Source organism: Mangifera indica, chromosome 5 (genome assembly GCF_011075055.1).
Source record: "Mangifera indica cultivar Alphonso chromosome 5, CATAS_Mindica_2.1, whole genome shotgun sequence".
NCBI classification, from domain to species: Eukaryota; Viridiplantae; Streptophyta; class Magnoliopsida; order Sapindales; family Anacardiaceae; genus Mangifera; species Mangifera indica.
In genome coordinates this window covers 12,738,505-12,755,984 of record NC_058141.1, presented here as the reverse complement: position 1 = coordinate 12,755,984, position 17,480 = coordinate 12,738,505, and the positions used below count along the sequence as shown (strand labels likewise).

Sequence of the window (17,480 nt, the reverse complement as noted above, 5' to 3'; positions counted from 1 at the left end):
TATGCATAAATGAACTACCATGACTAATACACGAAATTGCTTGATAAAATTATGTAAAGTTGTTGGTAAAGTGTACTTTGAAGAAGACAAAAAGACACAGAGGACATGGGTGAGAAGAAGCACAAGATGAGCAAGACGCGTTTACTCTCAAAATTTTTATAAATACGTCTTGTTCTGCTTTCACTCTCCTAGCAGATAATGTACACTCTTTTACAGAATCATAATCATCCTCGTCCTCTATGTTCCAATCAAAGAAAATAAAAAACGATAAACAGAAAGAAAAAAAGTTTAAAGATGGTTGCACCAAGTCTCTTACGATGCCCACTCAGGAGAGAAGCATTGTCAAGCTGTCCAGATGAACCCGCTGGAATTATAGCTAAGCTTCCAATGTATCCTCCACTGTCTGATAAGATTGCTAGGAGTGGTAAAAACTACCCGTTATTGCCATCGAAACTGCCTTGGGCACTTTGTCGCCTTTTTTCTCGCCAATTCTCTCCCCACATTTTGGCCTCAGCAACAGCTTTTTCTCTATCTAAATCCCTGTTTAACATTCTACCAGTTTCTCTTGGAGAGTCTTCCTTCTCTGACCCTTCCAAGTCCCATCTTTGTCCAGATCCTCCCCCCTCTTCATTTCTTAATATTCTTCCACCTCTGTCATCCCTGCTTCTTCTATCATCCTTCTCCCCAGAACCTCTGTAGCCGTGTGAAGCTGTATTAGGGTCGTATGCCTGGTTTGCCAAATAAGAGAGGGCTGTGACCACATCCCCAATCAGAGGGCGAGTGGCAGCCTGTTCTTGGATGCACATTGATGCCACAGCTAGAGCTTGGTAGAGACCACGCATTGGGTACCGGCCCTGAAGTTGTGGATCAGCCAATTTAGCAAATTTCCTTCGATCATTGAACAACGGACGCGCCTATATATGCATAAAACCACTATCAGTCTCAATTATAAAGAAATGACTGAACTTTTGGCTGGAAGAACTGTTATAGAACAATCAGATAAGTTGTTATAACAGTTCACAACATTTAAATATATTACCCATGAGACTAGGTTCTGTTCTCCATGGGGTTGAGTACTGTCAATGGCTTTTCGTCCAGTAATCAGCTCCAAGAAGACTACCCCAAAACTATAGACATCAGATTTCACTGTCAATTGTCCAGTCATGGCATACTCAGGGGCACAATAACCATATGTTCCCATAACTCTTGTGGAAACATGTGACTTGTCTCCAACTGGACCAAGCTTTGCAAGCCCAAAATCAGAAAGCTTCGGATGAAATCCTTCATCAAGTAATATGTTGGAGGACTTAAAGTCTCTATAAATAACTGGAGGGTTTGCTTTATCATGCAGAAATTCCAAACCTTTGGCTGCTCCAGCTGCTATCTTCATTCTTGTGTTCCAATCAAGTGGTTCCTTGTCTGGTGGAAGATCTGTGACAAAGAAACAACTTGCATGTGTTGACAGCAAAATTATAGAATGAAATGATTATCAAAAGTCCATTATTTAAGTTGTGTCTACCTATTTGGCATTATCTCTCCTTTTTCCATAAAACATGATAGCTCACTATTCATTTAGACAATGCCTAATGTTTACAAACACATCAAAGAAACACTCCAAATAGTATAAGGCAAAAATATATATCCATCAAATAGGATTTCAGCAATTCTGCCTATTGCTAGTTCATTTATTTCAATCGCACTAATTCAAACATAACAAGAATGAGTTACTACAGAGGCATAGCTCAACTACTTGTTATTGGCAACAAAGTATTTGACTAATCATAGGACTAATATCTTATTCAATCAACCTATCATCTATCTCATCATTTCAGCAAGCAGTATGTCACCTATGATAGCACTGTCATTTAACCATCTCAAACTACCTACTAATAGGATTCAAATATGATAAAATTCTGATAGATTCTAGAGTTGTGCAAGGTGTGTGTGAAACTATGAATAAATTAAAGAGCATAAGATTTGGAATCTCAGAAGTGCAACAAAATGTTACCATGAAGGTGATCTTCCAAAGATCCCAAGGGCATAAATTCATATACAAGAAGCCGCTGGTCCCCATCAGCGCAATATCCAATCAGGTTCACTAGGTTTGGGTGATGAAGGAGGCTGAGCATGAGCACCTCCACCAGAAATTCCCTATTACCTTGAAGGCCATTTCTATCCAATTGCTTGACTGCAACAACCTGCCAAGAACAGAGAGAGAAATCAAGAACACATTCACTATTCTATACATAAGATCAAGATCAGAAGCTGCAGTGGTACCATGAAGGCATGACAGTAAAATCTCATAATTAATGAAATCTTAATCAGAAAGTCTAAATCTTTGAATTGTCCTACGTTGGCTAAAGGACTTGAGATCTCTTTGGTATTGTTACAAATTTTATTAGGAGAATCTTATCATGCATTGCAGCTTCGATAAAAGCAAGGAATGAATTAACCAAATAAACAGCAAGGGGTAGTTACATCTTCCTGACGTTTCTTCTGTTTAAGTGGTTAAGTAATCACAGCTAATGCATATGCATGCAGTTATAGGAAGTTAATAGCAACATTGAATCAAATGTTCACTAGATTATTGAATAGAGAAATCACATCCGAACACATAAAGAAAGCTGCTCTCTTTCCAGAAAGGTTGACTAGATCAAGATACAACAGTAACCCCACAAATAATATCACATCACAGGTGTAAGGTATGCGCTCAAGAATCAATTATGGGTAGGAACTTAGGCAAAAAAGGTGTATGCCAACAAAGATCACAAGTCAATGCCTGGAGAAGCCTTGCCACTTGATAATTTTATTGATTCTCCTGATCAGATTAAACAGATTCACCAATTTGGTGCTCTAGAAGGGATTTAGAACATATTTGGAAAACATATACACAATAGTAAAATTTATTCAAAACCATTCCATTTTTCAAATATTTGGCCTTATATTGCCATAATTATCATGCTGTTTCAGTATACAAATTTTCCTACTCTTCCTTTATAGGTAGGTAAAGATAAATTAATCAACAAGAATGAAAGACCTAATGCCAGTAAATCTAGGTATGATATCAAGTCTATTTATTTTAGCTACATAATCTAATTCAGATTTGGATAGATGAAATAAAGTGAAAAAAGAATAAATACCTGACCAGTGCTCTCAAGCCGCCCTTTGTACACACGTCCAAAACCCCCTTCCCCTATGAAACATTCTGGTCTGAAATTCCTGGTTGCAGCTGCAAGCTCACGGAAAGTAAATGTTTGAGCTGCGATATTGGCACCGCCAGGAAGTTCCTTGGGAACTGGCAATTCCCTTCTGGATCCTCCATTGCTTCTTGATCTGAGTCTCTCTCTTCCTGCAGGTTCCACAAAACAAAGAATAGTCAACCTAACTGCTATCTAATGCCAACTAGGCAACTAAGGTCACGAATTAAGCTCCTTATCTTTAAAAAGACAGAGAAGAACACAAATTTTTACCACATAGGTCAAGGGAAGAAAGATTGATTAAACTAATATCAATCCAAACCATCGAGAAACGATAATGGATTCGAACTTTAATCATGGTAAGTAAAGATGATTGAACGAAATTTTTATATTTTCAATATCTGACCTTAAAATTAAGCAACCGTTTCCAATCCCACTAACTGAATCACCAATCAGATCAACCCGAGTGATCTAAATTCATCATGAGATCTCACTTGTAATTATCGCAATCCATAATTTAAAGTTTTAAAAGTCTTTCAAAACAAAAATCAATCTAGTTATGATCCAAAAAATGAAGGGAATGATGATAGCTCCTAAATCTAAACAACCTGATTAATGATGCAGAACTACACAAAATAAACAATATAAAAATAACCAAACAAAATAAGCATCATCAGCATCTTATCTCAATCACCAATTAATCAATCAGGCCCAGATCAGATCGATCAACTCAATAGCCAAAGAATATAGCAATAACAAAGAACTATATTATAAACAAAACTTACCAGAAGGCAACCCCGAAATGTTATTAGAAACAGTAGGTTGGCCTTGCTTTTGATGATCAGATTCTTTAACTGGATTCAAATTCTCTTCTTCCCTCGAATCAAAACAAGAAAAACAACCCATCTCCTTAAATCAAATCAAAATCCTTCTCTTCCCCAAAAATAAAGAGACAAAAGAAAAAAAATCAGTTTATTCACACACAATCAACGGTTCATATCCCAATAAGCATCTATGCATCTCGCAGACACACCAAACAAAAACAAGTGAATCCAAAAAAGATAAAGACTTCGAGTTGGGATAGGCCAAACAGTGATGACTGAAAGAGAGAGAGAAGTTTTGGAAGTGAAACGAAGCCGGCTTTGTGTTCGGCTTCCTGGACACTAGTTGTGTACACAATACAAATGCAATATGCTTATAACAATCCCTGCCACTCAGAGACCGTGCGTCTTTAATATTTTTTTATCCGATCACCACTTTTTACTACAACCAAACTAACTAGCCGTAATTTATTTTTAACCGCAGTAAAAAGACACGTGTCAATTGACGAAATGCACAAGGGGAATTACAGGTAGCCTCCAGTACTTGTCTTAAATTTTTTTAACAACATTACTTAGAATTTTTTTGTGAGCTTAAGAATTATTCAACCAAACACATGCCCATGTCATTACTTAACCAATTAGGTCAGATCCCAAATCCCGAATAAAAACGTTAAATCTGGTAGTTGATTTTGTTTTATTTATATATTCAAAGATCTCCCGTTCATTAAGTCTCAATATTCAACTTAAACTTGGCGTTTTCTTAGGAAATTGGATGATTGATTTTCCCGTTGATTTTCGTTGACACCAAACGTGGGGCGTAGATGAAATGTAAACTGAGCTCTCAGCCCTCTGAAAATGACCCCAAAAGTCAAAATCGTCATGTCAACTGTCAAATTTTGGACTCCAGCATCATCCATCATTGGCATGCCACCGACACTCAAAACCCCCCTAGTCTTTCTCATTCTTTTTGTCTAACCAATATTAGATGGATTTTGAACGGTAAAGTTGACTAGATAAAATTTACTTGACCAAAAAGAATTTCCCAAATCAAAATCTGAAAGGAAGACTAGAGGGCCGCCGGCTACAAGAAGCTTTCACACTGAATTTTAGAAAGACAGTCAAGAAGAATTCTCTACGTGCTCACCGCTAATTTACATTGAATGTTGCCTTGCCTGTAGAATAATTCATGTGATGTACACACATTTATTTATTGCATGATTTAAGGCTTCCAAATTAGATGAATAGCTCAATGAAGACTAAAGAGTGCCTGCTTATACTTATATTTTCAGATGATATATTATATAGGCCAGAATTTGTACTTAAAAAGCACACTCAGGTGGGCACTGTGTGACTGTGTCCACTATGCTTCTTCCTCTTTTTGTCCTTTGCTCCCAATTACTCACATCTCCACTCACGCCTCACCACTAATTACGATTTATTATAAATTACACAAAAATTATTTATAAAAAAAAATCATGGGTTAAGCATAGAAAGTTTGAGTCTCTTTTCGGCCTTAGTTGTATTTTGTATTAGGCTTGTGTAAAACTGAAGGCCCAATTTAGAAAAGGCCCAAATTGAAATCAAACTAACAAGTCTACACCATTTACTCTATGGATTCAACCACGGAGAATTTCCTAGCTTAGAGACCTCCACAAGTTTGCCAAAGAATCCAGACCATTCTGTGTTTCTTTAATTTTTAGAGATATTAACACCGAAATTCGTGCATTTCTGTGTTTCTTTTCTGACTCTGTTTCGATGCATACATATATTAGGCCAAAGCACTATGTCACACTAAGGTTTAATTACGTTTTTAAAATAATACCTATAAAATTTTGAAAAACTAAAATATTTACTTATTTATTAATTAAGATTAAATTTTTTTATTAAAAATATAGATATTATTTTATTAATAATATTAAAAAGTATAAAATTTATTATATTTTCTCTTTTAAGTTTTAAAATTAACATTATCTAAAATTTTTTAACTTTAAAAAGTCACATTTTTCCTTCAAATCTTAGTTTTTTTTCTTCTTCCCTTTGGCTATTATCTCTGACATCGATGAGTTCTCCTCTCCATCTAAAACTATTGACTGATGCATGAGAAACAACCTAGAATAAATCTCTTTGTCAGAGACAAAGAGATCCGATGATAAAGAGATCTGTTTTAGGTTGTTTTTCATACTCTAACTAACTGTTTAGGGTGGAGAGAGAATGTTATCAACATTGAAAATAGTGGTCAGAGAGGTGAAAAAAATTTTGAAAAGAAAATATGATTTTTCAAAATTAAAAAATTTTAAACAATGATGAAGTTATTAGTTTTTAAAACTTAAGAAAAAAAATATAATAAATTTTAAATTTTTTAATATTATTAATAAAATAATAATTTTATTCTTATTTTTAACAAAAATTTTAATAACAATTATGGTATTGGTAAATTTTCGAATTTTTTAAACTTTGTACACGTACCTTTGCGAATGTAACTAAATTTGAGTGGATCCTTTGCCCATATATTAAGGTTTTAGCCATTTTTATACATCTCTCCCGCCTCTGCGCATTGCAGTTGGGTCAACTATTTATACTTTACACTACTTTGGATTTCAATATATTGCAGCTAGTTAAGAAACCAGAAAGCCAGAGCCAGCTGAGCTGGTAGCAGAAAAAAACAAAAAATGTAAACTTGTGGTCGGATCTAACCCGACCCACTTTACAATATAAAGGTCCTGGTAATCTGCCGTATTCGGCGCATCCGTACCTGCCGTCCGAATAGGCCTGTTGTGGCAGGCCACGCCTTAAGTCTTTCTGTCAATCACAACTGCCACATTGTCTCTGCTCTAGGTAAACATACTCCAACGGTTACCTTACCTTACCCTCCTGCCTTTCTCTTCAAGTCCATTCATTAAATTTGGGCATTAATGGACTGCATTTATTTCTATAATTAGACGGCCCTCTGCAATTCAACTGCTTTCAGAATTAAAATATTACAACCAAAGTTTCCGACTTGACCACGGGCATGTATGTATGACTGAAGCCTAAGGCGCTGAAACTGCAAATCTCCAAGGACTTTTGAGATGATAATCATTCTTAAAACTTCACGTTTATTGTTGGGGTTAGTGAAATATATTATAATGGCCAAACCCCTATCCCACCCAAGGTTTACTTTTTCTGCAAGTTTACACTTGTTAATTTTGAAAAGTCATTTACCTACCTATAAATGGTTAAAAAAAATAGATTCAAAAGTAAATTCATCATTTTATCTATAATATTCAAAATAAACTTAAATTTAATTTATTTTTTACCCCTAAACTCTAATAACTAATAATTTCTCTCAACCTAAGTTTTCAAAAATAATATTTTCTCCTTTAGGATTTCTAAACTTTCAATTGAATTTTTTGGTAATGACCGATGATCTCCAGACAACATCTTTTCCTCTCCAGTGTCTCTTCTTTCTGATCATATGACGTCTTCCCCTCCTAGGAGTTGTCGTTTTCATCAACAATAACGTCGTACAACGTCGAAAATATACGATTGGAAGGAGGGGCCATCGGAGAGAGAGAGTAAATGCTTAGAGATCATCAATCGTCATTGAAAAAATTGGATCTGAAGTTTGGAATCCCTAGAGGAGAAATACAGTTTTTAAAAACTTAGGTTGGAAAAAAACTTTTAGTTTTTCAAGTTTAAGGGAACAAAAAAAAATAAAATTTTAAGGGGTTAATATTCTATTAATTCTAACTGCTTATGAGTAAATATTTAATATTATTAAAGATAAAAAGTGAAAACTTGAGATTGTAACTTACCTTAGTGGAAAATAGTCTTTGGCCTATTATAATTATTAAAATTACATGCGCGTAAGAGCCACGTCATAAATAAAAAAATCGTAATCCGAAGAACCGACAACGAGGACGGAGACAGCCGCCTATAAAGCCCCGTCGGGGCCTTTCCCTGAAAAAGCCTGCAGGCTGCAGCCTTGTCCCAAAGTTATATTGTAAAACCCTCGTTTGTTATTTTTTTTTTGTTTATTAGTGAGGCCCGACTATTTTGCACCCAAATTTTAATGAAAACATAAAGATATATTTACAAGATTTTTTAAATTTAATTATTTAATTATAATTCAGTTTTTATTAACAATTTTAATTAAAATTACAAGTAAAATTATTATTTATTAAAAAATTAAAATTTTATTATATTTTTCTCTCCAATCTCATAATATTTTTTTAAGTTTAAAAAGTGATAATTTTTCTTTTAAAGTTTTTTTTTTTTAAACTCTCCAACGATAATTCATTGTTATCAGTCGTTTGTAGTCCTCTCTTTCACTATTTGATGCACGAAAAAAAGATCAAAATTTTTTCATCGCACGATGGCTCGACAAAGTAATAAGAAGATCGAGATTTCTTTGTTGTGCATTGATCGTTAATAGAGAGGATAATCTACATTAAAGGAGAGGACGGCCAACAATTGTTGTGGAAGAGTTTAAGATAAATCTCTATGAAAAAAATTGTTATTTTTTAAATTTTAAATGAAAAAAATTATTAAATTTTTAAATATAATAAAAAATATAATAAAAATTTAAATTTTTTAAATAAATAATAATTATATCTTTAACTATAATTGAGATTTTTAATAAAAATTAGATTATAAATAAATATTTAAATTTTTAAAATTTTACAAACATGTACTTATAAATATTTAGGGTGGGAAGACTTTGGCCAATTGGTAATTAATAGTAACAATTTCACGCCTGTCTACTATACTCTCTAGAGTAGACACAACTTGCATAGCCGTCTTGTAAAACTGAAGCCTCTCCTTCCACTAAAGTTCTCCCTTAAGTATACATGGAGATGGAGTGTCTTGTATCTCCAGACAATAATCCTTTTAAAGCAAAATCCACAAAATCTTCCAGGCACGCGCTGCGACAACAACAGACAAACTTCTTTTAATTACCATTATACCATCCCCTTCACTACCCTATATAACCAACCCCACCAAACCTTACTTTCCAAATCACACAAGTTACTCCCAGTGAATTTTAGTCGAATTCCTTAGTGTTTCTTCAGAAAAATGCAGTACCAGACGGCTGACTCATGGGGTTTCTATGTTCCAATGAGAAGCAGGAGCAGGAGCATGGAAGATCCAATGGAAAGGGTTGAGAGGCTGGCTTCAGAGAGTGCAGTGGTGATTTTCAGTTTGAGTAGTTGTTGCATGTGCCACGCTGTGAAGAGGCTGTTTTGCGGAATGGGGGTGAACCCGACTGTCTACGAGCTGGATCATGATCCAAGAGGGAAGGAAATTGAGAGGGCGTTGATGAGGTTGCTTGGAAGTTCGTCGGCTGTTCCTACTGTGTTCATCGGTGGCAAGCTCATTGGCTCCATGGACCGAGTCATGGCTTCCCATATTAATGGCTCTTTAGTCCCTCTTCTCAAGGAAGCTGGAGCACTTTGGCTTTGAGTTTTCACATATAATTGATAATAACACCAGTCTAATTTTAATGCAGATTATAAAGGAGGAAGGAGAAAGCCCTTTTTTTTCATGATCTCCATGTCTCAGATTAATTTACTTTAATTTATAGAGCTAAGAATGTGTAAGGCTTAATCATATAACTAATGCAATGAAATTAATGTATGTTAAACTTCCATTACTACTTAAATTTATCAGTTAATAGGGACTTCACCATTGACAGTGGCATAATGGAACTCAGGGGGAAGGAAGGAGTCAAGTTTACTCCAGCTAATACGCCACGTGTAAAGATGTGATGACACAATGGAACTGACCCCACATGATATCCAGCAACTGAATGCCATGTAATATTAAAATGATTGGTTTGAAAGAGTGTAGAATCAGAAACATGCATGCGCTTATATAGTAAATTTGTGCCCATACAAAACAATCGAAGCATACTCATTTGTTTGAATTAAAGATAAAATAATAATTAATTACGTAATAATATAAATATAAATATATATTTATTTAAGTATTTAAAATGGATACTTTGACTTAACATTTATTATTGGTAACATCATGCCATGTAAGCATGAGGTAAGTGCTATGAAACCAAAACCAGAAAGTGGAATGGGAGTTGAATATGGTAAACATGATGATATTAGCTGAGAAAGGTGTTTCTCGGAAGACAAGCAAAACACTATTATTTTTACTTGCCTTTCAATATACCTACATAATCACTCTATCTTTTCTTGACCATATGCTATCGTCAAAATACCTATTCAATTATAGACAAGGGTCTCTCTATTTTTATTTATATTATTTTAGATGACCCATCTGGTGTCCATACCGGAGAGCCTATCATAATATTCTTCAGCGAATAGAACTTTTACAAGAAACCGACTCTGGGCCCAAAGAATGAACGTCTGGCGCCCAAGTTTCTTTGACTGGCCCATAGAAATGAGTATTTTTATCGACTAATTTAATTTGTTCTCGGGGCTGCAATCTAGCGGAAGCTGCACGGTTAAGCTGTAGAGCTAGACATATCAAAAGGGTTGGACCGGTCACACAACTTTGGCATAGCTTATAAAATTGTAGATCATTATCGGTCACACGACTTTGGCATAGCTTACAAAATTATAGATCATATCAAGTTCATGATTTTTACAGTCGTATCAGTGATCTTAAGGCAAATAGAAAAAATCTCATGTATAAGTTTTTTTTTTTTAATTTACTATAATTTACCTCCTTAATGAAATTTCAATGAGTATATTGAATCTCGTAAAAGAACAATGAATGTAATATCTCTAGATAAATTTTATATCAACAAAGTATATAAAAAATATTTAGTATGAATATCTCACATCATTTTGAGAATAGTAAGAGAAGAATGATTGAATAATTTGTGAGTTCTTAAATTGTCAAAACATATTTTAAATCATAAATACTAGAAATAAATCCATAATGAATTATATATTTTAAGTGAATATTATATTTACAGTGAACCAAAATGTTGGGTCGGATGTCGAAATGGTGTTTAAATTTTGTAGCTAGAGAGTGAGTGTTTATTGATAATCCAAACAAATTGTGAGGCAGAGGAGGCCTTCAGTCACTCTACATAGCACATGCCCACATGCCATAGTACAATTAATTTAACAAATTAGGCAGCTTAACTGGGAGATTAACTTAAATTTGTTTATCAATTGAATCCCCCCAGCAAAATCCGGCGTTGAACAAAACAAAAGAAATCTGTAACAAAATCTCCCTCACAAGTCATTGCTTTTCTTGCTTAATTAAGTTTCCAACATGCATCATAAATCTCACTATTTACAGTTTCACCTTACAGGAAGTATACGCATTTGTCTTGTGGCTCTTGATTTGTGCTGCAGCCACAAACGGGAAGACAAGTGCAGTAACAAGCAGTGGCTACAAGAACCAAATCAATCTCCACTACCATGTCAATCTGCTACATTGTTGCTAATACCTCTTTTTCCCTCTGCCCCTCACAAAATTCCAAAAGACTTCTTCACATGTCTTTGTCCGTAGTGAATAGATAATGCATTTCAGCAATCTGCTTACTGTTGGTACTGACACCACCTATTCACGGGCTTCCATTAGATGCTTTTTTTTTCAAGCTGAACATTAATGCTCAATGTGCTACTCATACACTACCCATCCACAGCTTCCACCAATTATTGATGCATTTCAAGAAGCTTCTTCAAACTTCTCCCATGTCTGATCAAATCTTTTTTGTTCTCCTTGCTATCTTGTTTATTCATCCTCTTTCTGCATCACCACCACCAGCTATATCCACCTCTCGGATCACTGTTGTGGGTGCTGTTTTTTGTGACACATGTTCAACCAATTCTTTCTCTAAAGACAGCTACTTTTTGCCAGGTGACAAAATCCTAGACCCAACTGGTTTTTTCAATTTATTTCTTTTTTATAATGAAGTTAACTTTTGAATATTTATCAGGAGTGGATGTTCACATACAATGCACATTCAAAGTGATTTCCCCCAAGACCACTGAGCAGATCTCCTTCTCGGTCAATAGAACGACTGATAAATATGGAGTTTATAAGCTTGAAATACCCCATGTGGATGGTGTTGACTGCGTGGATGGTACAGCAATGGAGTCAAAGTGCCAAGCAAGCTTAATAGGGAGCTCATCTTCAACATGCAATGTTCCAGGTTTAAACATGGCAACAAATGAAATATCAGTAAAATCAAAACAAGATAGTCTTTGTATATACAGCTTAAAAGCTCTGAGTTACAAACCGTTCAAAAGAAATGTTAGTTTGTGTGGAAATAACAAAAAGGGATTGCAAATGCAAACTTCTTATAACTCTTCACAGTTCTTTCTCCCTTAATACTTACCACCATATGGTTTCCTCTGGCCCCCTTTACCTCAATCACCACCTCTTCCTCTGGCCGCCTGCATTTAATTTAAGGAAACCCCACTTGGATACCTTTCATCCCTCCATCTCCTAACAACCCTCGAAGCCAGAAGCCATAGTATTGGGTTTATATTTGTTATATTATGTTGGTATCATGTTATTATTGATCATTGTAGATGCTTTTATTTGTGTAATTGAAAACAGATTCAAATACAACAATAATATGTCAAGAGAGTCTAGGATTTCATATTAAAAAATACAAAATTTTCATTCAACTTTAATAATTGTGCTGAAATTTACGGGCTAGCTAAAATCAGTTTCTTTACACTTAGTCATTTGATCTTTTCATAAAAGCTATATGCACATGTGGCACAAACCAAAACTATTGAGGTTGGAATGTTTCCAAAATTAAAGAGTACTATTATGTGTATAAATAATATATATAAATAATGATATGTGACTGTATAATTGGATGTTATTTTATCTTTAATTCAAAATCACCAAATCATATAAAAACATGTCATCGTTTATTGAGGAAGAATAGTAAATGAAGATCATTTGAATTTTTTTATTTTTAATTCAAAATCACTCAATTATATAAAGATATATTATCGTTTATTGAGGAAGAATAGTAAATAAAGATCCTTTGGATGTTGTTTTTTTTTCAATTATTTCGATCTTTTGAATAGTAAATCAAAAATATTATTCCAATTATTATTTTTCTCTTCGTATTAGATGGACAAACAAATTCAAAATATAGTGATCAAATCTATAACCAATACACTAAGAGGGAGAGGTTTGAACCAAATTTTTCTAAAAATTTTAATTGCAATGTATAATTGCAATTATAATTTCCAACGGTAAGCCATTTTAATATTAAGAGAGTGTTTGGTTTATAATATAAAGAGTAATTCAATAATATATTTTTTATTTGATTTATTAAATAATAAAAAATTATAATAATATTTTATTAAAAATAATGAAATAACAGATAATAATTATGTATACTAACATCTAGTGGTTAAAGTTAGATTTCGAGTGGAAATATGTAATTTATACCGTTAATGGGGAGAAAAAAGCTTTAAATACCAATGTTTAAGTACTCTAAAAATAATCAAAAAAACTCAATAATTGAGATGATTAATTTTGGTCATATCTAGTGTTGTCACATATGGTGTAGAATTCATGTGTATATACATATAATATTATATGAATAAAAACATTATAATAAAATATACATGAAAATGAAGCTATTGTTTGAATAAAAAAAGATTTTTCAATTACAAATGCATTGTTGGATAGACTTATAATTTACAATTAAAGTGAATAGAAAGAAACACGAAAATGAAATAGATAAAGAGGACGAGACACAAGGGGGATCTTGATTAGCAGGGAAGTGGGCCGCATGACCGTGTTGGATGTAAATTGAAATTGATTGGGAGACATCCGATAGTGGGCACAGTAAATTATGATTAAAATGTTTTTGGGTTCCAAAATTATATTAGATATATGAGAAGCCCCGATATATATTTATACAAAGAATAACCCTTATTTGAATTTCAATCGTATCAAATAAATAAAATTTTGTATCTCGTGACTAATTTTATAATCATTGTACCAAAATGAAGAGTTTAATTTAGAGATATCACTTTAAACTTTTATTCTTATGTTTAAAGTCTCGTCATTTTATCACTTAAACTATTTTTATAGTCAAAATCCAAATTGCATTATGCTAAAACTATTTCGAAAATCAATAATTCTTTGCGGATTGACTAAATCCACCAATGTTGGATTGGAACCACAAACAAGTTATCAATATGATACACAATTTAAACATTTTCAAGATTTGCCAAAGTCAACTCAAGTTTCTTAAAATAAGTTCCCACATTAGAAATAGCATCTGTTATGGAACCCTATGTGCATTGAGGTCTCCAGATAAAACTATGACTAAAATGTCATATGATGATTTCACTATCAAAATTAGTAAGTAAGTAGTTTTTGGTAAACAATGAGAGGTGAGGAGTTCATTGGCGGCTAGTGGTAAACTTCCATCATCCTTTGTGGTTATCCAGAAGTAGCAGGATGCTCCAAAACCCACACAAACTAGCGTTTTCACATCATTGTAGACATTGAAAGAAATCCCAGAATTAAAAAGAGGAAAAAAATATCGCCCCTTGTGAGTTTGACAAGTGGATTATCTTGTTTTTGTTTATTTCGATTTGGGGGCCTTATATATGCAGTTGAGATGGCATATCCTGAAGCAGTATCCCTTTTTTGTTCTGCAAATGGTTATTTCACTTTGAATCATTCAACTCTGCTTTATACTATCTATTTGGCCTATTTCTCTGTCAGAATTGCCTTTGTTTGATCCAGAATCCATGAGTAACACAATGAGGCCGAGGATTGAGTTCATGTTTTATATGGTTTATGACAGAGGTTAACTAAATCCTTTTGCTTCATTTTCTTTTTCCTTTTTTCTTTCATAAATTGTTCATCAATCACCACAGGTGTTTTTTCATAAATTCTTGCCTTAATCACCATGGATGTAATGAGCAAAGCAAAAGAAAAGAAAGCCAATTTGATCCTCAAGACATGGGAGAGATGCAAATCGATTGGGCGTAGCAGTAAACTGAAACGCTCAGTTCCAGTTCTAACTGTAAAGGATGCTTCTTCAGCCTCGCTAGATAATGAAGAAGATCATCACCAAAAGCAGCCAAAATTAAGAAAGCGTCGAGTGGCTCCTGAAGGCTGCTTCTCTGTCTACGTCGGACCTCAAAAACAAAGATTTGTGATCAAAACCGAGTATGTGAATCACCCACTTTTCAACATCCTCCTTGAAGAAGCTGAATCGGAATATGGATTCAACAGTGAAGGTCCTCTCAAACTTCCATGCAAAGTTGAAGTATTTTACAAGGTTTTAACAGCAATGGATGCAGAAAAAGATGAGATTCGTCAAGGTTGTGGCTTTCCCGGCAGCCATAGCTCTTATCGCCTCCTCAGCCAGTCGCGAATGATCACCATAAATCACTTCTAGTACTAGTGTTTACTTAATTTCCTCAGTCAAGAGCCTACCCGAAATATCTGTAGCAATGAACAAGCATGTACAGTAGTAGAAGGATGATAAAGTACTGTTATGAAGAAGTTGTATGCTAAGACTGTGTCAATTATAATTTGTCGGTTTTGGTTTAGTTTGTAATTCATTTATTTTAACTTTTTAATAATGCAAAAAGGCGGTTGTTCATGTTAATTAACGATAATACAAAGTTCATAAGATAAAAGACTTATTCCCATTTAAGGTTTAGTATATTCTTGAATTTTCGTTCATAAAATTTTAATTAAAATTAAATATAAAACTTTTATTTAATAAAAAATAAAAAAAATTTAAATCACCATTTTTCAATAACCACTGTGTTTCAGCCATTATTGCATCATCTAACCAACGATGCACAAATGGCTAAATAATGAATAAATATGTGCTATACCACTTGACTATTTTGGTTAGATTTTGGGTGGTTTGCAAATTAGAAAACTACTAGGGAGAGATGGTGGAAAGTCCAACAGACAATCGGAATTGAGTGGTCGTCGAAAAGTGATAATTGAAAAAAATCAAATCCTAAGGAGAATATAATTTTTCAAACTTTGAGTAAAAAAAATTATTAATTTTTTAATTAAAAAAAGATAAAATTTTAATTTTTTTAATTTTTTATTAAATAATGATTTTACCTTTAACTCTAATAAAAATTTTAATAGAATAATAAACATTTGAATTTTAAACCTTTACAAATAAAAAATTGGGAATGCTTCAAGCCTTAGGTTGTAATAAGTCTTTTGGCCGAGTTAATATGGTTAGTGACCGAGTAAAGAGAGTGGTTGTGATGATAGGGACATATTATTAAAGTTACATGCATCATGGTTGATACCTCTGGAAGTTTTTCACACATCATGCATGTTGATTTGAAGCACATAAGATAAGGTCGATCCATGTGAGTTGGTTATAATTTGTTGTCACTAGCCTTGCTTTTTGTTTCAATTAAAATAAATATATTTAAATATGTATTGTAGTTGAAAGAAAGTTCAAATTATTATATGGAATTGAAAATATATAATAATATGTAATGGAGATGTCATGTCATTAGCACGCGTGCTGTACACACACCACAGTTGACATTGTTAGTGCTTAAACAATTCTTGCGCTGCCTGAATTTGGTGGATTATTATTCCTTTGATACTGACATTTGTTTCACTTGTTTGCTTGCAAAGGTAATAAAACATTTTAATAATCTATTATTGATTACAACATCAACTATTTTTTTCTTTTAAATTTTATTCTTTGTTATTAAATTTTGGGATATTAATTAAAATAGACAAAATTTTATCCTCTTAAACCTTTTTAGGCAAACGTACAGTCATTTTACCTTTATAAATAAATTTATTTGTAATTCCAAAAATACCCTCTCAGTTCTGTAGGTGTCATACAGGGTACGTAGGCTCGGGAAAGAATGATTAAGTGCGTGCAGAGTGCGGGGTGCGTGCGGAGTGCGGGGGGTGCGTGCGGAGTGCGCAGGGTGTGTGGTGCATGCGGAGTAAAATTATAGTCATCATTTTTTAATACAATATATAATATGCGTATAATATTTAATTATATGTCTATAATATTTAATATATATATATATATATATATATATATATATATATACGCACTTTATGCGCACCCACGCACTTTGTATGCACCCACGCACTCTGCACACACTCACACACCTTGTACGACCTTTGACATTCCATACACGAAATGGTTGAAAATAATACAATAAGTCAGAGGGTATTTTTGGAGTTACAAAAAAATTTATTTATAAAAGTAAAACTATTGTATGTTTGCCTAAAAACGTTCAGGCGAAATTTTTTTTGCCTATTTTAATTAATATCCCATAAATTTTTAACAATAATTATGTTTATATAATTTTATATAAAATAATAATATATTATTATATAATTAGATATTATTTTATTGTTAATTTTTAACTATCTAATCAAATAATAATATGTTATTATTTTTATATAAAAATTATGTATATAACATTACTTAATTTTTAATAGCTCGTCCTCAATTAAAATAATAAATAAACTTAAAATT

General features: G+C 33.3%; 4 protein-coding genes across 4 annotated transcripts; 3 read left to right on the top strand and 1 right to left on the bottom strand.

Moving 5' to 3' along the window:
- Positions 1-24: 24 nt before the first annotated feature.
- Positions 25-4,378, bottom strand: LOC123216543 (serine/threonine-protein kinase PBS1-like). Its single transcript, XM_044636985.1, has 5 exons — positions 3,983-4,378; positions 3,141-3,349; positions 2,009-2,198; positions 1,040-1,431; positions 25-914 (listed from the first exon to the last, which is right to left on the bottom strand). Exons 1-5 carry the CDS (start codon positions 4,101-4,103, stop codon positions 432-434), a joined length of 1,395 nt encoding a protein of 464 aa, XP_044492920.1. The 5' UTR covers positions 4,104-4,378; the 3' UTR covers positions 25-431.
- Positions 4,379-8,996: 4,618 nt separating this feature from the next.
- On the top strand, positions 8,997-9,659 carry LOC123217573 (glutaredoxin-C1-like). Its single transcript, XM_044638667.1, has one exon. The coding sequence runs from the start codon at positions 9,074-9,076 to the stop codon at positions 9,458-9,460; it is 387 nt and encodes a 128-aa protein (XP_044494602.1). The 5' UTR covers positions 8,997-9,073; the 3' UTR covers positions 9,461-9,659.
- A 1,921-nt stretch (positions 9,660-11,580) lies between these two features.
- LOC123216193 lies at positions 11,581-12,579 on the top strand. The gene is made up of 2 exons (XM_044636585.1): positions 11,581-11,848; positions 11,928-12,579. The coding sequence occupies exons 1-2, from the start codon at positions 11,650-11,652 to the stop codon at positions 12,320-12,322; spliced, it is 594 nt and encodes a 197-aa protein (XP_044492520.1). The 5' UTR covers positions 11,581-11,649; the 3' UTR covers positions 12,323-12,579.
- A 1,953-nt stretch (positions 12,580-14,532) lies between these two features.
- LOC123216072 (auxin-responsive protein SAUR71-like) lies at positions 14,533-15,622 on the top strand. Its single transcript, XM_044636429.1, has one exon. The coding sequence runs from the start codon at positions 14,889-14,891 to the stop codon at positions 15,381-15,383; it is 495 nt and encodes a 164-aa protein (XP_044492364.1). The 5' UTR covers positions 14,533-14,888; the 3' UTR covers positions 15,384-15,622.
- The last annotated feature ends 1,858 nt before the right edge of the window (positions 15,623-17,480 follow it).